This window comes from Nothoprocta perdicaria, unplaced genomic scaffold (assembly GCF_003342845.1).
Source record: "Nothoprocta perdicaria isolate Ctin4 unplaced genomic scaffold, notPer1 scaffold_294, whole genome shotgun sequence".
In the NCBI taxonomy this organism is placed as follows: Eukaryota; Metazoa; Chordata; class Aves; order Tinamiformes; family Tinamidae; genus Nothoprocta; species Nothoprocta perdicaria.
In genome coordinates, this window is record NW_020455526.1 from 35,828 (window position 1) to 58,098 (window position 22,271).

The following is a 22,271-nucleotide window of genomic DNA, read 5'->3' on the forward strand; positions in this document are numbered from 1 at the left end:
CTTGTGAATGTGGACTCGGTTATGTAGGTGATGGCAAACCATGCCCAGTAAGTCACTGTTCCTTCAGCAGTCATGCAACAGTGTACGTAGGCCATGTGGATACATTGGGTAGAGAACTGACTTCCCGAGAGGTATGGATTCCACTCTTTTTTGCACTGTGAGGAATGACATATCATGGAGGTGGATTTTTTTAATCATATTTTTCAACTTGTATCAGGAAATTATCTGTTAAAGTACAAGAGGAAATTTTGGAGGAAAGAAAAGTTTCAGGTGCCTCATAACTAGCCTATCTCTGGAGAAGAAACAGGCTGACTCAGGATCTTGCTTTGATAGTTCCYTCTTCCCGCAGCAGGAAAGGAGGATAAACATTAGTTTTAACTCTGCTGTTCACTGTGAGAAGTACCAGGTTGGTTCAGAAGCAGGGAAATGTTACTTCATCATTCAGCCRCGTGTGGATCATTGCTCAGGTGTATTGGTGAGGTATTCCTGAGGAGAGCCAAGGGATTTGTTGCAGGGAATGAGGGTAAAAAGAAATTAATGCCATTTACTCAAGGCTGGATCAGTCTTAAACAGGAAAATGTTTGGAATGCATTTGAGAAATGACCTGTGGTAGAGAGGGCAAAGCCTGGAGAAAGCGGGCAGGTAGCATTGTCCTACGTGATGTGTAGGTGTTGTGGTGAGTTATTAACTATTTGATGGTTGCATCTCTGCTGCCAGTTCCCGAGGAGAAGTATTTGACACTGGATGGATTTCACAGATTTGTGGTCGACCGATCCAAGCAGGATATCCGTAGTGTGTGGAGAGCTATTTTGTCCTGTGGATATGATCTACATTTTGAAAGGTAAGTTTTGCAAATGTTTTTTTTTGAAAGTGATAAGGGTTGATTGTGCTTTGTTTGATCCTGAATTTTCCTATTTCCAGTAGCTTTAACCAGTGTGTTAATAACACATATGCCTTTATCCATTGCTGCAAGGCATGAAGAGAAAATTGTTTCTTAAATAGTTGCTTAAGATTTCCCTTAAAATAGATGTTGTGCCATCAGATGAGGTTCCTGGCTTTCCTATACATAGCATACGTAAGGAAATCATAAGCCACATTGTCAGGGAAATCAAAAGCCCCGTTGTCAGAGCCTGGCATTTCATCTTGTCCTTGGTAATTCCCAACTGTGTAAATTGGCCTAATGGACCTACAGTTTTCCTCTGGCACTCTCTGGTTTCTTAGCACRTCAGATATCTGTTCTGTTTTGTGCACTGGGTATTTAAACTGGCAGCAATTTTACTGGGTCAGTAATGATGGAGAAGAGGGAACTSTTACTTCCTTATTAATACTGGAAGGAAACGAAGAACCATAAGTCCCTATTCAGCTTCCTTTGTCAAGGCACAGCTAGTTGCAGCATTCTCCTTCTATCTGCTTCAGAGCTTAGAGAGAGCTTAGTGCAGTAAGTTTAATGTGCAGCTCCTTTTAAATTCATATTTAATAACAAYGATGCAAGGTCATAAATCACTGCTTTCTCTCTGAATACAATTATAGTAATGTCCATTCTGAAGCWGCTCTGTTTAAAGGAATGGAGGGGAGAAACAGAAGCAGCCATCTGGTGTCATGCTTAATGTGTTCATAGTAGGCATCATTATATTTGTATTTCAACAGTTGCAATGCCTTTACATTGCAGGTGTGCCTGTATTGATGCAAGACATGCCCAAAAAGCATCCCGAAAGTGGACCCTGGAAATGGATGTGGCCCTTGTTCAGTATATTAACCGACTCTGTCGTCACCTTGCAATTACACCAGCACGACTGCATCCCCATGAAGTTTATTTGGATCCAGCTGATGCAGCAGATCCCAGAATTGCCTGTCTGCTGAGTATGTATAGATTACRATGGTTAGAATTGTTGCTGCTTTGTGGTGTTCTTGGCTTTTGGGTGTTCCTGCTTGTGGATTTGTTGTGAAAGCCACTTGCTGGAACTGCAAGCCCTTTAAAGTGAAGGTCCTAAGGAAATCCAGGTTCCCATCATCATGCATAGGAGATTAGTTCTCAGATGTGTTCAGAGAGCTACTTCAGACCTGAGAAGTGACTGAACACAGGGATCTGTCTGACTCCTGCTTAAGTGCCTGTGCCAAGGACTTTAGTGTTGCAGCTCCATTTATTCAGGAACCAGGCTATGGAGTCTGCTCCAAGGGTCATCCCTGACACTGCCTGTGGTGGAAACAAAACTTGCTCTTTTTTCAGGCACAGGTAAAGGAAGGAGAAGTAATACAGTGATTTAAAGGGTAATGGTGAGAACATTAGGCTCTTTAGTTGTTTTTTTTTAGTCTTTTTTTTTTCCTCCTCTTTCTACCCTAATGAGTCTTACATTCTTGTTTGCATAGAGGATTTCTCTTCCACCAAGGAGCTGGGTAGCAGTCCCATGTGGGCTGGCTGCCATCCAGGTAACTGGGACATTCTTTTGGAGAGAGAGATCAGAGCCTGGGCAGGCCGAGGGGAACGTTGAGTCCAGGACTTGTCTCCTGGGGTGTGCGTGGGCACCRCAGAGCCTTTGGCAGCGCTATTACAAATCCACTGCAGCTGCTCTGGGTTCTCTGAGCACGTCTTCTGAATCAGACTGGAGCAGGAAGGTGTCTTGTGAGTTCAACTTGAGGGGAAAAAGGCTGCATTTCAGTCTAGAACTAGGCAGATTTTAGACATCTGAGGTCTGGTTAAGCACTGTTGTTTGTGGGCCTCTCAAGGTAAATGCAAATCTAGTGCTGATGATCTCAAAACATCTGGAGACTGAAGTCCCCCAAGAGAAATCATGGGTGACGAGCATCTGCTTCACAGGGAATTCGGTCTCTGGAACTCCTGGATGAAGGCTGTTGGGAAGATGAATTTAGAGTGTGTAGGGAATTTCTTCATCTTTCTGACTGAATTTTCCCCACCTCAGCTGTTCCCGTTGAAAGCCTGCGCCTGCGGTTTGCCCTGCTTCAGTCCCTCAACACCACCTTAGAGACCTTCTTCTTGCCGCTGGTGGAGCTTCGGCAGACCGAGATGTACACGAGCAGCATTGCTGCCCTGCTGCAGGAGGCCAAAGGTTGGTTTCCAGGGAGCACACGAGCCCTGCACTCGTTGCACAAAAGGGTACATGCATTAAAATTGCTTCCGAAATGCACTGGTCTCAGCGTGGCACACGCTGAGACCAGTGCATTTCGGAAGCAATTTTAATGCATGTACCTCAGTGACACGAAGGAGAATGTGGGGGACACAGAAAGCTGGATGGTGGCTGGTTTTGCTCKGCTAACAGTCTTCAACCTGCTGGCAGCCAGCACGTGATCCATCTGAGGTGACAGCAAAAATGTCATCAACTCGAGCACTTCTCAATGTGCCCGACTTAGAAGCAATGTGACATATTTCATCTAACCTTGAACTGTTGTGTTTTTAGTGAAGCTGCTAGGAAATATTTACATAAAACATTGATGAACACAATCCTTACATTAATTCAGTACACTTTTTTCCAAGTGAAAATAGCAAAAGTGTTTATTAAAAATGTGGATTAGCTATCGCTTAACTAACTGATGACAATAAAAGATTACTTAACTCTTGTCCATTGAAGAATTTCATAAAATAAGATTGTAGAAGGATAGATTAATTGTTCTCAAATATGTATTTGTTTCTTTAGGTTTAATCTTTTATGACACAAAAGTAACTGTAATGAACAGAGTGCTGAATGCCACCGTCCAAAGAACAGCAGATCATGCAGCCCCAGAAATCACCCTGGATCCTCTGGAAATAGTTGGAGGTATGGAAAAGATTTCTTTTCTCTCAAATTCCATTTTAATTTGTTGTAAAATACGTCAAATCGGTCTTCAGCTCAGATGCTTACAAAGCAAAGTACTAAATAGTTTTATTTTCTAAGTTTATATGTTATTTCTCAATAGGAGAGATCCGTTCTTCAGAAAACTCTTACTTCTGCCAGGCAGCGAGGCAGCTGGCCTGCGTGCCATCCTCCCAGCTCTGCGTTAAGCTTGCCAGCGGGGGAGACCCTACGTACGCTTTCAACATCCGCTTCACGGGAGAGGAGGTTCATGGAACGAGTAAGTCCCCGTTACAGAGTCGTGATGTGGGTGACGTAGCATTTAGTAAGGCAATGTGCTCAGGGTATTTGATGTCCAGACGTAGCAGTGCCAGGCTTTGAAGTATTTTCAAGAACCTGCAGTAATAAGGTAGGTAATGCTGTTGTGGTGTATAATGTTCAAGCGATGTGAAATTGTCTAGCTAATAGAGTAAGATATCTAAGGGCTGATTTAGGAAATTTTACCAAATGGAGTTGTCCAAGAATATGCCAGCTTTAAAGATAGAGGGTGCCCGTGCTCAAGGGAATCAGTTTTGAGAACTGTCTTCAACGTGGCATCACAGGTCGGAGCTTCAGCTTGTCCCAGCCAAAGTGGTGAAGGGTGCAATAGGAAATGCTCATGTGACTGGTTAACGGAATGAGCTTAAAGGACTGCCCTGGTGCCACCTAACTTGCAGAGAGGCAGACACCTGAGGTTATAATTGCACACCAGAAAGTGTTGAGGAAGAGTTTATTTAATTTAATAATATTATTTTTTCTTTTCTTTTGATTCTATTTTAACTTCAGAGATTTTACTTTGTGAAATCTCCTTGTCTAGATGTTGTCCAGCCCCATGTGGATGCTGACTTGCTTTGGGGGTGCTGGTTCCATTAGATGCTTTGAGGCAGGTACTGCAGAAGGAGGTTTAAATTAAGCAAGAGCCGGGGACTTGCTGCTTTACAGATCTGCTCAATGATCAGAAGGGTGTCCAGGCAGACAGAGTGTCCAGGCAGACAGAGTGTTTGCCAAGGAGAAAATTAATCACAGTGATTTAAATCAGTGCAGTCTCCACGTACTGATTGTATTAGGTCCTTCTTGGAAATTCAGGTGGCGGGCAGTTACAGAAGGAAAGCCTAGAAACTTCTGCRATTACTCACTAGTGTCATCTATCAAACTGTGGGGAGGAAAATCTTCTAAGGGTGTGCAAATTAGCTGAACAAAGGGCCATTTGTTGCATTCCCTCTCAGGGAATTCTTTTCTTTGCAAGACCTGTGGTGGTTGTGGACAGTCTCTCCAAGGAGAGAAATGTTATGTCTTCAACTCAGAGATCTTTAATGAAACCTGAGATATTGCCACTTTGGTTTTAGCTATGGCAATACATTGTCTGCAGGGGGGTTTACATGTGCAGTCTAAGACTTGAGCAATGATTTCAAGAAGAACAAACTTCTCTTTGAAAAGAGAGTTGTAACAAGCCTAGGAGGACATTTCATTATTTTTCCCCTCTCTGTCAGGTGGATCTTTCCGTCACTTTCTTTGGCAAGTTTGTAAAGAGCTGCAGAGCTCCCTGCTCTCCCTCCTGCTGTTGTGCCCAAGCTCTTCAGTCAATAAGAATAAGGTAGGATATCTCAGTACAAAAATAGAAATTGCTTTTTTTCTTTTCTTTTTTTTTCTTCCCTTGATACTTATCTGAGCAGGAATAGAACACATTCAGTTAATACAGAATGAAATTCCAGACAAACAGCCYATGCTAACACATCTAGCCAGAAAGATCTGAAAACAATTGTTAATAAMTCTCCCGTTGCATTTCAAGTGGTACTAAATGCACTTGAAGAAACAGCCAACAAGTCTTGATTCTGCGCCGTTTTGCAGTTCTGACTCCTGGTCAAAGTTTACTGGTGTTATGTCTGTTCGCTTGTCTGATTTTAAGATTGCTCATCCCAAATAAGCAACGTCATATTGTGCTGCTGTTGCTCCTTGRATGTCTACCACAGTCCCTTGCTTGTTTCTCTCAACTTTAGGACAACTGCACAATAAATCTGGCTTTATATAGACACAGTGCCTTTCAGAAACATCCAACAACTAAAAGACACCAGGCTAGTAACACAACTAGAGAAAAAGCTTGAGAAATGCTGGTGAGCTCAGTTTGCAAAGGCAGGGTTCTCTCAAGGAAGCAGACTTTATGGCATTGCTTTTGCTTGTTCAAATCAGTATCTTCACACCCACATTACTTTGGAATTTGTGCCTGCAGCATATGAATCAATGTAAAATACTGTTTTATGTGCTGTATGCTGTTTATTTAATAATGTATTTATTTGTTTTTAAGGGGAAGTACATTCTGACGCCGAGCCCTATCACCTACGCCGAGGAGCAGTTGTTTCATTTCTTTGGGCAGCTCTTGGGCATTGCGATTCGAGCAGATGTTCCCCTCCCACTTGACCTCTTGCCTTCCTTCTGGAAGACCCTGGTAGGAGAGCCTCTGGATCCCGATGCTGATCTCCAGGAAGCTGACATCCTCACCTACAACTACGTCAAAAAATTTGAAAATGTAAGKTTTTTTCCTCAGTTTCCCGTAAGTACATTGTTGCAGTGACCTGTAGCAGCTAGTTTTACTGCCTCCCTAAATGGTAATGGTTGATCTCACTGCTTGGCAGATGTTTTTACTTTATTTGAGCAGAGCCACAGAGGGTTTTGGCCAATCAAGGTGCTAGATTTTTGCATCCCAGGGCTTGGAAAAGCAGCTCGTTTGCTGCGAGGTTTAGCGGTGCCTGAGGCCYCTGTAATGGTTAACACAAATCTGCTGTACCGAAGCAGGAGATAACTGCCCAAAAAATGACAACCTCTCTATGTCGCTGCTGTGAATACACTGGTGCACTGACAGCAGCACTGGGTGAGGTGACTGGTGCTCTGTTTGGTGCTTTCAATGAGTCGCAAGAATGGGATACGCTGTCGTGCTCATCACTACGTATTGTTCTTGTGTTTTGTCACAGATCAATGATGAGACTGAACTGGAAGCCCTGTGTGCAGAAATTGCTTCTCAGCATCTAGCAACAGAGAGCCCCGACTGTCCTAACAAACCCTGCTGTAAATTTACCTACCTGACCATGACTGGTGAAGAAGTGGAGCTTTGTCCCCGGGGCAGGCACATTCCAGTGGCGTGAGTAACAGCTTTCTTGTCGGGAACATGTGTGTAATGGGAAAGAATCATCTGTGGAAAAAATTTCCAAGCTCTCCAGAGATGCTTTCCTAACAAACTGAAACCTGGCAAAATCTGGGGACAGCTTACACTTGTTGAAAGCTCCAGCCCTGTTTATTCACTCTTGTTCCCTAAGAAATGGCTTAGGAGCAGTGCGCTGGACGCTTCCTGGCCTGATAAACACCCACAGCCGTGAGCTTGTGAGATGGGAATAACAGGGGCAGGAGGGAGGAGGAATAAGCTGGAGAAAGTGGAATTGAGGTGGGAAGCAGATAGTTCAACCCTCGGACTCCGTCACTCGCTGGAGGAGCCCTCCTCTGTGGCGACCTTCGGTAGGCCCCACGTATGGATTCTTAAATGCTCTCCTGGCTTATCCTGAACCTTTTCCCTTCCAGATGGGAGAACAAGGATGTGTATGCAGCAGCAATCCGTAGCTTGAGGATGCGGGAGCTGCAGACTCCGGAGTGCATGACTGCAGTGCGTGCCGGCCTCGGCTCTATTATTCCCCTGCAGCTTCTGACCACGCTGACGCCTCTCGAGATGGAGCTGAGGACGTGTGGGCTGCCCTACATTAACCTGGAGTTTCTCAAGGTGCGAATTATTGCAACTTCTTTGCCAAAATTTACAGATTTGACAAGCAAGTCAGGACATTTCCACRGGGGAGATTTTAGGGGAGAGTCTTCGCCTTGATAGTCCTTATAGATAATCCTTAGTCCTTGATAATCCTTATCCTTCAGCCATGCTAGTCTTTATAGAACAGTGCTCTGTACTTGGACACACCCTTTCACCTCCAAAGATGTAATTGGGTTCAGAAAAATAAGAATGTGGCTTTTTCCAGAGAGGAATAATTGTATATGCCTGTATAGACCATGACAGGATTCTGTAATGGTTTTGAACAGACAGGAGAACTTGGCGAGAGGGGTCATCTCCATTCTCCTTTACCCTCTTAAAGTCGGGATGGGGAAGGTTTGGGGGTGCGAGGTGGGGAAGGTTTGGGGGTGCGAGGAGGCAGCAGTGACCACGTGGCTTCCTTTCCGCTAGGCGCATACCATGTACCAGGTGGGCCTGATGGAGACCGATCAGCACATCGAGTTTTTCTGGAGCGCCCTGGAAACCTTCACGCAGGAGGAGCTCTGCAAGTTCATCAAGTTCGCGTGCAACCAGGAGCGCATTCCCTTCACGTGCCCCTGCAAAGACGGCGGCCCCGACACCGCCCACGTCCCGCCGTACCCCATGAAAATCGCTCCCCCGGACGGAGCCGCAGGTGGGTGTCGTTCCTGCCCGCAAGGCTGCTGAAATCAGCCCTGCTCCCATTGCAGTTCCAGGTTTCACTTCTCTCTTTGCTCATTTAAACATGGAAGGAGCATGAAAACAAGAGCTGCAGGCTGTAATGAGGAGAGAGAGTTGTTTTCAAATCATGTAATTCTGCAAACTGTCCTCTAGAGACAATAGGAGATTTTTGTATAATGTCTGTCTTCTGTATTTCAAATGGTAGGACTAACACAGCCATATTTAAGGATTTGAGATGGAAGTAATTGGATTAACTTGATATTTTGTTATAATTTTATTATAATTTTGTCCATAACTTGATGGACACTGGGGTAGGGAAGGACTCTCTTGGAAAGTCGGGCCCACAGGGAGGGTGTTTTCACCTGCTTGTGTTTCCTGCCTGCAGGTTCCCCAGATTCTCGGTACATCCGGGTTGAAACCTGCATGTTTATGATCAAGCTTCCCCAGTACTCGTCTCTGGACATAATGCTGGAAAAGCTCCGATACGCCATTCACTACAGGGAGGACCCCCTCAGCGGCTGAGCGGAGGAAGGTGAAGGCTGCACACGACCTCCGGGCTTCTTTCATGACTTGGCTCTGTTGGAAACCCTTCAATTTGCATTTAAAAAGAAAAAAAAAAAAAAAAAAACACCCACCTCCATTATACTATGTGAAAAGCTGGAGGTTAATTTATTTTCTGAACTGTTGTTCCCGTTACAATAATCCTGGAAGACTTACATTTTGTATTTGTAGATTTTGTGGTGGACTGGTTATTTTGCTGCCTTGTTTGTGGAATATTTGTAGGATAGTTTAGTAAAGACCAGTTTGTGTATAATTTAATTTTGAGGAACCTTCCAACACATACATTTCTAATTTTGTAATGCAGAAGGATATCGCCCGTGCGAAGGTGACGAAGCTGAGAGCGTTCTGAGGCTGGGAGCACTCGGGGGGGAATGATCAGAGACCACATTGCCCGAAGCATTTGAGTACAAAAATGGAATTAACGGGGTTGGGAGAGGAATCATCCCAAGCACCTCGGAGAGCAGCACCTGGGGCCTCTCCCTGCACAGTKTGGGACCCTCCAGCACTCAGTTTTAGAGCAGGAAACCTGCAGCTGAGCTGCGTGTTYGGCCTTCCCACCGTGGGCTTGTTGGCTCCAAGCAAGCGCCCCTGGTTAATTGGGGGGTTCACCAGGCACTCCTAATGAGGAGAGTTTCTAATTGAAAGAACATAATGGGAAGGACAGTAGTTCACTTGGGTCTTTGCCCTAATGTTCTTGAATATCTGCTGTGTTTATTAACAAGTAATTTCCTTATTATATCACTCAAGTTTTAGCAGAAATGGAAATAGAAGATACCACAGTTGGAGCCTGTAATCTGTGACCTTATCTCGGAACAGCTTTCAGAATAATCAGTGCTTAACCACCTGTAACTTGTTTTTGTACTCAAAAATGATTGATCTTTAAGAGCAAATTATCCTAGAAATATGACACCCAACAGGAGGATGGGGGGAAGGCACAAAATCACTTGTCTGAAGAGAGAGCTTTTATTTTCTATGGAAAGAAAATGGCAGAGTAGAGAGAGAACAAATCTGTAAGTTTACCTTTTGTATTTTGTGAAATACATTATGCAGTAACGTAAGAAACAACATATACATCTTCCTTTATGACCATAAGAAAACGTGCCCCTGTTCTGGGGGCATCTCCAAGTCAGGCCTGGCTTTGTTAGAACCAGGCACAAGCGCCAGTTGCCTGTGATGAAGAACTGGAGAGAACAAGTGGAAATTGCTGCTGTGCTGCTCAGCTCGTACTATGTGTAAGTTAAGTGCCAGTACCGAGCTCCAGGTTAGTTATTTTCCTTCCGATGTGTTTTGGACACGTCGAACCACCCGAGAGGTCTACGATGATGTGTGTGTAACTGTACTTTAAGGTTGGTATTCTATGTCTCTTTGGAAGACAGCGTACACTAATTAATTTGGCTTGTCCGTGGTAATGGGAATTGAAAAAGCTGTATTTATTGTATATTATTGTGAATATTGGGAATGATGAGTGTGTGGTACTTGGAAGATAAACTGTGAGTAAGAGAGAAAAGCCGAAACCCGCGTGTATATTCTTGTTCTTCCGTGAGCGAATGGAAAACCGTGTGTGCAACAGTCGTAGAGGTAGTTGTTGGCATCCAGCGTCTCCAGCTCCTGGTGTTAGGAAAGCTGTGTTCCCGTTCTACTCCATACTTCCCTTTCAAAGGAACAGATACATGTAGGAATAATATTTACTCTTGAATCTTGTCCGTTTTCTGGTAGAAGCATTTATGTAGCTGAAGAAACCATTGGGAGGAAGGGCAGACAGCCGGAGAGCGGGGAGCGCGGCGCAGAGCGACCGGTTGGGCGGATGCAGGGCCCGGCGGAGGGGCTTGGCTCTCTGCCCGGTGCTTCTGGACGCAGTTTTGTCTTGGTTTTACCCTCTCCTTTGAAGCCCTCGACACGTTGGGTGGACTTGCAGCGTGGGCGAGTCCCCCGTGGTGGGGCTGGCGCGCTCGGGGGCCGCCCCGGCCCGGCACGCGATTCCAGCTGTGAGCAAGAGAGCTGCTGCTAATGTTTTTCTTCTCCTTGCAGAGAGCACATTTGAGCGAAACATATCTGCATCTTGGCCCTGAAAAGCGTGCTGTAAAGTTACTTGATACGTATTTATTACAMTTAATTATTTATGATTACAAATAACAACAATGCTGTTCAGTAACAATGCTGTTTACACCTTGCTGTGTAAATGAAGCCTCTTATTACAGGAAAAATGTCACAACAATAAATAACCTTCATCCACTTTCTTTTTCTGGAAAATATGGTATGATCCCTTGGTGAACTCGAGGGTTATGTTTGGGGGGGTTAATTTTGCTTTTGGGGGGTTCTTTAATTTACTAGGAAGGARGTGCTGCAGTGGTTGGGCTGTAGCTCAAATGGCCTTTAATTAAAGCTTTTCTAATCATCGTTACTTCCTTGTGCTTTAAATGAACTTGACATTGTCTGTAATAGGCTTGTTTGTCAAAGCAAAGGTTGGTTTGTGATTTCTCTTTTTTAATATATTCATTCAGAATGTAAAAAATATACTAAACAAAATGGAAAAGTGCCCGAGTGGAGTCGTGGTTCTGATCTGGCGCCTGCAGCCCCCGGATCCTGCCCCTTGGGTCGGCCCTTCAGCCCTGGCCTTTTGTACAAAAGGGAAAGCAAGGAGAAGGGCTCATCTCCCTCTTACAGGAGAAATGGGAATATTTCTCTGGGGAGATAATGCAGACTAAACCCAGGTGTCATTTTAGTCGCTTTAGTTACTCTCCCTTGTAGCAGGTTTTTGAAGCAAGGCCTCCTGTTAACAAGCAGAGGAGCCAGTTTAGGTTCCCTTGTCACCGAGCCAGAATCGGCCCTAGAAAGGCCTCCTGGTTTTAATATCTTTATTCTGCTCTTTTCTTGTATTAATAAACATTTACAGTAGTGGAGGCATCCGTAAAATGTCTTTATTTTAGAACCAACGTCCCAGCGGGGATCAGGAGTTTCCTGCCATTCTTGGGGCTTGTGTGACCCTGCTCCTAGGTGAGGAGCCTCCTTCCCAGCTGCTCCAGGACCGGGATTATGTTGGATCAGGACCCCCTCCCTAAGCTCTTCCTAAGGCGCCCAGAACCCTGACAAAGGGAGCAGAGTGCAGTGAGAAGGAGGTGGTAAGGAGGGAAGGGGAGCTAGTGAAGGGTGATGCTGGGYGACAAACTTGCCCTCAGCCTGGGCTTCTGCCAGGTCCTGGCACAGACTTCTCCTTCACAAGGCTTCGGGMCATCGTTAGATAAATTTTATTACAAGGAGTTTAAAAAGCATGAACAAATACAGTGGTAAAGAGCCTTTCGCCAAGCAAAACCACAGGATTGGAGCTCATCCATGGAGCTTCAGGATCCCAACCACCCCTGTGGGCGCTGGAGGCACCACACGCTGCAGCTGGAGGTGGAAACCCCCCCTCACCCTAGGGGCTGGGCCCAAGCAGGGAGCAGCAGGAGGTTCAGCCAAGCCCCCGGCTGCCACAGCTGACCCCGCTGCAGCACGGGCTGGTCCTCCCAGGGGCCCCAAGCCACCCAGTGAGCAAGGTACGAGGAGCAGCTCCGCTCCAGAGCAGCCTGGGCCCAGGGCTCTGCTTCTCCACCGCACACGGGTGCTGTCCTCAGCAGGCAGAGCTCAACACCGAGTGCGTCAACTTCTCTTGCACCGGYGGTCCCAAAAGGCCAAGGTGGAACATGGAGCTCCCCAACTAGGATATCTGCTGACAGGGGATGGTGCTAGTACAGATCACTGAGGTAAAAACCTGGAGGATACTCTCACAAATTAAAAATACATATAAAATGATCACTGCCTATAAAAATTTAAATCGATAGAAAGTCTTCAATGACATGGCAATAAAGCAGTTAGTTGCGCTCAGATAAGTCGTGTAGTGCATAGTAGGAGGGTGTGGAGTGCTAAATACACAGTTCCAACGTGGCAGATCAGTTGTCCTCTGCATAACCAAACTCTGGGCCCTGGGCTTTTGTCTAGAGGGAAGGGAAAAAGAAAGATGTTTTGCRAATGTTTGATAAAAGCCATGGGTGCAAAACCCCTTGAAGCACCACRGCCTCCAAGAGCTCTTCATCCAGCAAAGCCCGAGCGGGAGGTGAGCGCGGTGCCCCCGGCTAGCACAGAGCGTGACAAGAGGCAGGACACCCTCGGAACAAAGAGGGGTTTAACCTCGTTAACCAGGCACACGGGCTGGGCCAAGGGGGCAGTGACAAAGCTGGAGCCCTTTAACACGCTGCACGTTACAACATTTCCACSTTTCTTGGAGGCTGGAAGAGGACCTGGGCTGATGAACATGCTGAAATGGAGCCATTTGAGCAGAACACAGAGCAGAAGGCCAAGCACCGCCTTGGCCCTGGCTGCTTTACCTTCACGTTCCTGTTCCTGAAGCTGCCTGGGCCGCCCGGYGTCCTTCCTCCTCCGGTTCCCAGGCTGTAGAAGAACACGGAAGCTTTCAGATCAAGCAAACCTATAGAAACCTGGTGCTTTCACTGCTRAATAACCACAGGCCCTTCAAGCCAGAGAGGTTGGGAGGATCTACAAGCCCTTTATTCTCCTCCTCGATTCTAACCCGGATATTTTGCAGCAGAAGAGCCAGGTCCTCTAGTCATGGCGCCTTCACTAACCCACATGCACTGCAGGAAACGCAGCTGATTCAGACTCCACATAATGCAAGCTGGATAAAGCAGCAAGGGAAGGAGGGGATGAGCCAGATGGGCACTACTAAGATCTGCACATTTCCTCTTAGGTTTAGGTGGTGTGAAAAAGAAAACTGCTGCAGCATTACTGAGGTCTCTGGAAAAAAAATAAGCAGCACAAGCTACCCCGTGTTTAGTCCCCAAGTGATCTTCCTCTCCACTCCATTTTCATATATAAACAGAACTAACTTTCCTGTTTGAGAATGACAGGCACCAACCAAACTAAACTGAGTGAAACCCAGCCACAAATACCAGCAAAGCTGGATTTACATTGAAGGAAAATCACCAAAAGAGTGGGATTTATCACTGTTTCTGCTGTTGCGTCGTCACTCCCCAAAGATTGGGATGTCCAAGAGTGTCCCCCACTTCCAGCAGAGCTGATCTTACCCACACACGGCCACTCTGGCACCTTCTCCAGGAGGACGGGCCCAGCGTGGGGCCTCAGGAGGGCAGCCCCTTGGCAGGCCCTCACCCAGGCCTTACCTGCGCTGTGTTGGAGACGCCCTCGAGAAGCCGGGTGTGAAGCCCTCCAGCTGGAGGCCGGGAGACGCCCGCGGTGTCGTCCCACYGGCCGGCTCGAGCGCGGCCCTGCTCCTGCCTCTCCCCTCGTGGGCCGCTGCCTTGCGGGGCTTCCCTCTCAAGCCGGCYGCGTCGGCAGCTCTCGCGCCGGAGGAGCCCGGCGCGGCGCCGCTCCTGCCGTTTCCTGCGTTATTTAGGGGCCTGGTTCCTCGCCCGGGGTAGCTGGACCTCTGCTGCCTGAAGCCGTCTGGGCACCGCGGGGAAACATCTCCTGGAAGGAAAAGAAGGGAGCACGTTTTGGGAACGGCAAACGCAACAGGAGATGTTAGACACCATTCAGATCATTGCAACAAAACTAGATCCTATTTCCATTGCAGCAGCATGGAACTGCATAACCACAATCTTCAGCTGAGTGTCAGTGATTTAATCCTTCTCACATAACGCTAGAACAGCCGCCAACCCAAGATGTTGATGTCCTGCAGATGGAGCAGAACCTCCACCCSCCGTGGCAGACCAAGAGCCACGCTGCCAATGCGAGGAGGCCGAGGAGGCCGAGGCCACGTTGGGGCCACACCTTGGTGCCGGAGGCGCCTCCGAGCCAGCTCCGGAGAGTCCCCGTCCCCGGCGCCRTCCTGCCAGGCCGGGGGCTGCTGCGATGGCGACGGCGCTGCCGCCGTGGCTGCTTCTGGGCGCAAGTCACACTGGTCCTAAAGCAAGGGATAAACGTGAGCATTGGGATGACAGCTCATTCATATYCATTCCCATGAAAACACTGCAAAGCGTCCCCTGGGCCAAGCTCACAGCTGGTAGTGACGTGGCTGTAGGAAGAGGCACTAATGCCTTGTTGACAGCCACCTTTTCTCTGACACAAAACCAGAGCTGAGGCTCAGTCCGTCCTGCTGAACAGGACGCACCATCGCTAAGGTGAGCCCAAGGCCACGCTCTGATCCTCTGCGGTCTGTTTCTCACTCCTAAACAAGACCCTCCAAGCCAGCCCCAGGCCTGCGGCAAGCGGTCTGCAGTGCTGCTCGTGTCAGTCTGAGCAAGTTCCAGGTAACAAGTCTCTATCAATGCCATTGTGAACTGGAAAAGGGATGATTCCTTCCCTTTTTGAGCTACCAGGAGCACCACTTAGAACACACAATGTTCCACACACCGTGTCCTTTTGCTGGTTAGCAGACAGTCTRCATTACAGAAATTCAACTCCTGTCACTAATTCTTAAGAGTTAGTCCTGAATTCTTAAGGATTAGTCCTTAAGAAGTCCTGATTAACATACAAAAAGTTCAACAAAACTATTAAAAGCTTATGGATGAGGCAGCCCTTGGATTCTGCACTTCAAAAACTGTTAGATGGGGTGGGGGCAAGGAAGGGAGTCCTGCAAGAGTCAACCAGAGCGCAAGGCAGATCGAATCGGTACCTGGTGATGAAAGAGGATTTGCTCTTCCAACTGGATGCCACAGAATTCACATGGAATGATAATGTTTCCTTCTGCCTGGACAGCTTGGGGCCGGGATCTCCTGCTTCTGGGCCCAAAATCATGCAAATCTTCATATTTTCGGGGCTTTGGAGAAGAACTTCTCTTACTGAATGATGCAAAGGCACTTGCTGGATTACAACCTGTCTGTTGGGCAAGCAACACAGAAAAATTAGCTATCCTGTTTAGCACAAACGGCCTTTTAAAAATCACGCTGTGCAAAGAAAGACTTGCTGCAGTTCTGACATTATCCCCGAGCGAACACTGTGTTAAGTCACAGGAACTGAAAAATGCCAGTACCGCAACCCCCTGCGTACAATTAGAAGTACTAAACCTGATGAAGAATCAGATCCTCCGCAGGGTAGAGCTCCTCACAGAATTCACACGGCAACATGATCTCATTGCCTGCAAGGGAAGTGAAAAGGTTACGTCCTCCGCCGTGAAGGGGCCGATGGAGCCGGCTCAGCCGCTCCCCATTCCCAAGCACGGGCTCCCATTCTGCGCCCAGGAAGCACTCGGAGCCAGGGCCGAGGAAATAGCTCCTCTAGTCCCACGTGGTCAACTTCACACCCTAAATTCAGGCCATCCTGAACGAGCACAACCTTTTTGGGTCACATACATATCCCCTGGTCTGGTACAAAGGCCCTTCACCACTGCAGATAATCCTTCTGGTTTTATTTTCTAAAACAACCTGGCACTTTAGGTCTCCCCTCAGGTCCTCTCTTCCTGCCATGTTCATTCAACAAACAAACCCYGTCACCTACTCATTTGTTACTAATTTCTCACCTCCACAGGCACAAAGCTTGGCACTTTGTTCAAAACGCAACCAAACAAACTCTTCAGAATGACATCAAGTTAGAGCTGCTGCTGTTTCACATTGAATGATTGAATGGAAAGAACTTTTGCAACTCCAGGATAGTAAGAACATCTTTTACTTTTTTCAAGTGTTTTAAGTTGAAAAGAATTTTAAAATATCAAGGTCAGCATTCACTAATTACTTTTTTTCCTTCTTCCCCTGCTGTTTTTGCTTTATTGTTCTTGCTTTCAAGAATGTAGAGGGAGCTGTAAAGAGCACACTGGGCATTCCTAAAAAGAAAGAAATCCCTAATCTTGCCTCCAATGCCAAGAACCTAGTCTTTCTCTCCCTCTTGCTGTCAGCTTTAAGGAGGGATTAAAAAGAAGTCGGTGTTTATACTTACTTTTTACGAGGTTGGAAGTGGTAAAAGACTCTAGAGAATCACAGCAGAGGTCCGGCTCGTCCGTGTCACCGAGGCGGGCGGAGGGCAGGGGCTCTCTGGAGCGGGCGCTGGGCGCGTGGGCTGCGCTGCTGCCGTGGCCGCGGGCCTCGCTCTGCAGGCTGAGGGCCAGCAGGTAGTCCAGACTGGCAGCCTGCTCCTCGGGTTTAGTTCTCGCCAGTGGTTCCAAGTCATCCTCTTCAAAAGATAAACTGGGTTTAGTTCTCACCAGTGGTTCCAGGTCATCCTCTTCAAAAGATAAATACCATGAATTTTACAGTACGCTAATCCTGGAACAAGCAGTTACTTTCTAAAATATATTAATGAGTCACACTGAGCATGTTCCACGTGCAGATGTGGATACTCACTGAGTTCAGCCTTTCCAAGCCTCAGATGGGCACCCTCCACACACACCAAATTTTGGAGGAAGAAGGAAGAGTCTTCCTATTTTGGTTTGTAACAAAGCAAGAGAACTAGAGAAAAAAAAGTTGTTTCCTTCATGCCACAGGCTCACATAAGGCTTGAACGTGGGAACATTTGAGCATTTTACCAAAAAATACAGACATTAAGCTGCTAGTTAAAACAGCCATTGGGAGCTTTATGAGTTATATTGAGGAAAGTTCTGTAATCTACATTGTGAACGTGGTCCAAATAAAATATCGTAGTCCAGTCCCTCCTCCTTACAAGGCTGAAACATTTCTGTCCTGTTTCTTCAGGACATCAGTGGGAAAACTTAATTCCTTTAATGATATGATATCTGAGAACTGTGGGAGCTGTATACAGAAGAAACCCTGAACCGTTTCCTGGGAGTAAGGCTGCACTTAAAGAAAAAAAAAAACGGGGTCCAAGACAAGACCCAAGCCTGAATTAATGATGGCTAAAGAAAGGCCAAGCTTTCCTCCCATGCTGGCATGTTTCAAATAGCTGGAGTATTTAATTTGTGCCAATTATATGAGAATTTCACATAAAGCCTAGACGACTTGTGAACACTCCTTTGAATTTAATACAAGTAGCCTACAAGTTATAGCCCTCTAGATTATTTAGCTTTATTAATAAACCCAGATGTTATTTCTACAAGCAAGGCAGACCTAGTGAAGCCTGTAACTTAGTATCCTGCAGTGTTAAATCCCCTAGGTGGCCCAAAGCATAAAGCAGAGCAGGCGTTTGGCACAGAACTCATGGAGAGGGTATGCCTTCAAACACGCCATGACCCTCTGCATGTTGAGGTGAGAGATGACAGGCTCAAGTGCAAAGAGCAGAAGCATTTACAACATTCACAGTCTCTGCTATGTCCCAACAGGCTTCTACAGCAGAAACGCTCAGCACCACAAATGTGAACCCATGGACAGATCTTACCTACCCTGTTACTTAACCGAAGCAAAGAAGAGCACTGCAGCTAAATAAAAATGGACAGAAGTTGCAGTGAGCAAACGGCTCCAATTTCATTTTTAAACTGGCTGCTTGTTGTGATAAGAGAACAGGCAGTGTACTAGCCTTTAACAGCAGGTATCTCACCAATTCTCTCTTTAATTGGTTTATGTATTTGCAGTTCTATTCAACAGCAGAAAAAAGAGAAGTCCCACTCATACTGCCACAGTATTTTACATTATTTGGTGCTTTCACATAAAACAATTATCAAGCCTCATACTGGATCACTGCCAAATGTCAAATTAGAAGCAAATTACCACCCTTATCTACACCTTACCTTGATTCCAATTTCTTTGTCCTGCTGAAACATTTCTTCTCCTAATGTCCTTTAGTGCTTTGTCCCCGACAGAGTTGCCGTAAAGCTGATTTTCAAGCACCCTGGGCATTCTCCACAAAGGCCCAGCATAGTTATCTAATCTTAGCTGGTTTTTAATGTCTCGAAGGGAACGCAAATCGGCATCCCCATGCTCAAAGCGAGGCACAGTTTTGCCTGCTTTTCCCTGCTTGCCCTCTTTCCCACAGACCCGAGGGTGCTCCTTCAGATCCTTGACCATCACGTTCAGCCCGCAGCTGCTGCACCTCTCGGTTCTGGCCCCACAATAATTTTCGTGCTCGYGGAGCTTGTTGAATGCGAGCTGGAGTTCACAGTGCTGGCAGACTGCAGGCCGCAAAGGGCACGCTGACGCCTGAAAAAAAAGAGAAAATGGGATTATTCCTCACATATTCAGGACCAATGCAAAGGTTCTCGGTTTACTTCGGAGTTGAACAGTCTATTGTTACTCTAGCCAGACACAGAGCTACACAAAAGAAGAGGTTGAAATAAGAAACTCTGCAAGAAATGTAAGAACACGTTGTATAAGATGTGTGATCATAAGTATACCTGCTGAGGGACTAGAACATCCTGCGTTGAATTGCCGTGCCCAGGAGAAACATGACAAAAATTAACATAGAAATAAAACATACTAAATAATACAGAAGAAAAGATTAAAGATTTTCAAGACTTTTTTTTTTTAAAGGCTACAGATTAGATCCCTGAACTAAATGCCAGACAATTTACATTAAAAACTTGTAACCTTTGTAGGACTTTAAGCATATGGTTGCCTAAAGACGCATGAAATATATTAAAATAATTAAAATAGAAGACAGAGTAGGAGAYCATCACTTGCTTTATAAACAAACACACACACAAAAACAAATGTAGGATAACAGAATAAACTACTGGAGTTTTACACTGGGCATTTTCCCCAAGAAAATCACCTTTTCTCACCAATTAGCAGACCTCTAAGGCAACTTTTTCAGAGCTACCTTCAAATGAGCATTGGAAGATAAAATACTGAAGTTCATAAAAAGGTGACAGCATGGAACTGGATTCACTAACACAGAAAAATAAAAAAAAGTGTGTCCTATCTTAGCTTATTTTAAAAGTCTCTTCAGACATGACAAGCTCTTAAAATTCATATAATGACTTCTGTGAAGACTAAGGTGTGGAAAGGAATGAAAAAGAAATTCAATTAATCATCACATTCACATTACATTCACATTAATCATAATCATTCACAAGGATCATATCCTTGTGAAGTAGCACACTATTTTCCATTTTAATAAAGACAAAAYACTTATCATTGCAGATGATGATGCAGAGGTTTGAGCAGCTTACACCATTTTAAGGCAGATAACAAACTGATTTTTTGGGAGTTTATAAAGCATGGTTAAAAATGGCAAAAACATGCACAAATCACAGCCTAATATCCAGGTTTGGCTGACAGAAAGGCTTCAGAATCGGTGACTGACAATATTTTGAGGGTCTATAAACAAAATCCACTAACCTCATGATCCTCCAAGAGACTTTTTTCTATCTTCATACCGCATTTACAGGTAACCTACAATAAACACATCTCATTAGATTCATTTCCATAAAATACAGCATTTTTGTTTGTTTGTTTTCTTTTTAATATATAGGCAAAATTTCTTCATTACCTGCACGTGCTCAGACTCAACATGGTTTTTCATTTCAGTCTTTGGGATTGATTCATGGCAGTAGCAACACACTTCAATGTTTCTGCTACAGTGGATTTCATGGATGGTGAAATTGGCAACAGGAATATCCTTTTTGCTAGAAGAGAGACAGGGAGAGTTACAATTCAGAAAATGGGCTGACAACAATTTTGAGTAGTTTTTCAAAATCCTAACAAAGTTTTCTAAGAATTCATGTTTTAAGAGAGCTGTCCAACTATAGATAAACRTAAGCCCAACCAGGCCTCCATGCTCCGAATCAGCACACGAATGTATTCAGCATGCAGGGGTCACATTTTTCACACCACATAAAGATAAAAATCAAGGTGGGTTCAATTCCTCATGGAAAAGGGAAGCTTTGTAGTGTATACAAGTTATCATCCATGTTAATAGATCGGTTAAAAGGTACAATAACAGCATCCATATTACTCTGCACCCCATGATCCCTAACTCACTTAATTCCAAAGACACTTATTTTTCTAACGCTGGAAGGATGCCAAGCCTCCAAAAAACAACAAGGTGAGCTTGGGAAAGAACAAGTGGGACCGAAGCAGTTGGAGCTTAGTCCTATTTCTATCTCAAGCAGGTAGCATTATTTCTAGATGAACACATAGCAGTTCACCTTCCCCCTCCCTGAGAAATCAGCCCTCAAACATCAAAATCAGCTTTATAACCTGTTTACGTGCCCTTCCTCGCCACAAAGGGAAACCACTACAGCTGTTCAGCTTTATCCCTCGCCAGGCCCCAACCAGGCAACAGTCTGGCAAAGCAACAAAGTCCAACAGCACTGTCAAAACAGCACAAACTCACTTCTCACAAGCAAGCTGGGCTGACGTTGCAAGAAACTATTTAGATTCCAATGTTTCTCTTGGAAAATATATCAACTTCTTTAGCCGCTTGTTTCTCAAATGAGACTTTTGAGATTAGATCATTATCAGTCAATGTATCACCAACACTGCAGCTTTCAAAGAAAGGTATTTGTTACCAAAGARACACAACTGCCACATCAGCAGGTACCTACTGAAGCTGTTCTTACATCTCCGCTTCTAAGCCCCACGTCTGCTAAAGCAAAACTCAGAATCAAGTCCTCTGTTCTCATCTAAATGAGACAAATAAAAACAAAAAACAACTCTTCGTTTTTACTTAACAGCTTGATTTCTCTCTATTAATCTCTAAGTCGGAAAGTTGAGAAATATGTTTGCAAAAGTGGCTTTTTAACAAGCTAATGCTCAGCAAGGCAAAAGCAGAACTGAGATCCTAAAACGAAAGTATTCTCATGATTAACTSGCGTTATCTGGTACTCCACAGCATTCGAAGGGAACATATATYGCTTACTCATTTGCCCTCTGGGCTTATCTGCACAGGAAGGGACACGCAGYGCCGCTTCTGCCAAGCGCTCGGTTTCATTTCTTACCAGTTGCCACACAGCTGGGTTTCCGGCTCCGTAACTGCAGCCATGGCCAATCTTCCCCTCCCGGAACTGGACGGCAGCACAAGGGGACAGTTTCGATTCTCTTCAGCCGGTAACTGCAGGACGGGCCCTCGGCGGTGACACAGTAACGTCTCCCATGGGCCGCGCGCCCCGTTTTCAGCGGCAGCCCTGGAAGATTCCCCTGTTACTCGGCGAGTTATTTTAGTTCCTGCAGCTTTGCGGAGCTCCAGCTGGAGGGGGCAGCTCTCCCTGAGGACCGTGGTGTTGGGGGCACCAGGCCGCACGTGCAGCCTTGGGGATTACCAAGAGCCCCCTTAAAATGGAGATGGGGGGGAAGGAGGGGGCACAACCSGAGTCTAACGCCCAGGGCAGGGGGGCACAGGGATGGGGACCCCCTTTACCGTCAAAGCAGGAGGAGGCCTGYGGGGGCAGGGGGGCTGTTGGATGGACACCCCCTTCCCCACAAAGATGAAGGTCTGGGGGCAGCTGCATCTCATTAGGGGTCACCCCTTCCCCTCAGCTACGGGGGGCAGGCATTGGGGGAGGAGGCACCATCTTTCCCACAGTGATTTTGGGGCGGGGGGGGCCCTTTTCCCCTCAGACGTTTGGGGGGTACCCCTTTTCCCTCACA

The 22,271-nt window shown here is 46.0% G+C and overlaps 2 protein-coding genes across 5 annotated transcripts in view; one reads left to right on the top strand and one right to left on the bottom strand.

Annotated features, from left to right (window-relative positions):
• HECTD4 (HECT domain E3 ubiquitin protein ligase 4) overlaps positions 1-11,152 on the top strand; it is a 46,295-nt gene extending 35,143 nt beyond the window's left edge. For all 3 annotated transcript variants that reach the window (XM_026041806.1, XM_026041807.1, XM_026041808.1), the window contains exons 60-70: positions 718-841; positions 1,670-1,860; positions 2,919-3,065; positions 3,651-3,770; positions 3,910-4,065; positions 5,315-5,418; positions 6,127-6,348; positions 6,791-6,957; positions 7,392-7,587; positions 8,038-8,260; positions 8,672-11,152. In XM_026041806.1, the coding sequence (XP_025897591.1) occupies positions 718-841; positions 1,670-1,860; positions 2,919-3,065; positions 3,651-3,770; positions 3,910-4,065; positions 5,315-5,418; positions 6,127-6,348; positions 6,791-6,957; positions 7,392-7,587; positions 8,038-8,260; positions 8,672-8,808 (1,787 nt within the window). In that variant the 3' untranslated portion in view covers positions 8,809-11,152. The remainder of the gene's footprint in view (positions 1-717; positions 842-1,669; positions 1,861-2,918; positions 3,066-3,650; positions 3,771-3,909; positions 4,066-5,314; positions 5,419-6,126; positions 6,349-6,790; positions 6,958-7,391; positions 7,588-8,037; positions 8,261-8,671) is intronic.
• Positions 11,153-12,477: 1,325 nt separating this feature from the next.
• Positions 12,478-21,854, bottom strand: TRAFD1 (TRAF-type zinc finger domain containing 1). Of its 2 annotated transcripts, XM_026041832.1 has the most exons (11): positions 21,623-21,854; positions 20,173-20,308; positions 20,022-20,075; positions 18,473-18,881; positions 16,732-16,965; positions 15,867-15,937; positions 15,476-15,679; positions 14,632-14,764; positions 14,022-14,328; positions 13,209-13,272; positions 12,478-12,818 (listed from the first exon to the last, which is right to left on the bottom strand). In XM_026041832.1, exons 1-11 carry the CDS (start codon positions 21,664-21,666, stop codon positions 12,774-12,776), a joined length of 1,701 nt encoding a protein of 566 aa, XP_025897617.1. In that variant the 5' UTR covers positions 21,667-21,854; the 3' UTR covers positions 12,478-12,773. The 2 variants fall into 2 exon arrangements, with proteins under 2 accessions (XP_025897617.1, XP_025897615.1); XM_026041830.1 differs by lacking the exons at positions 12,478-12,818; positions 13,209-13,272 and adding an exon at positions 13,426-13,516 and having other exon boundaries at positions 21,623-21,734.
• Between the last annotated feature and the right edge of the window lie 417 nt (positions 21,855-22,271).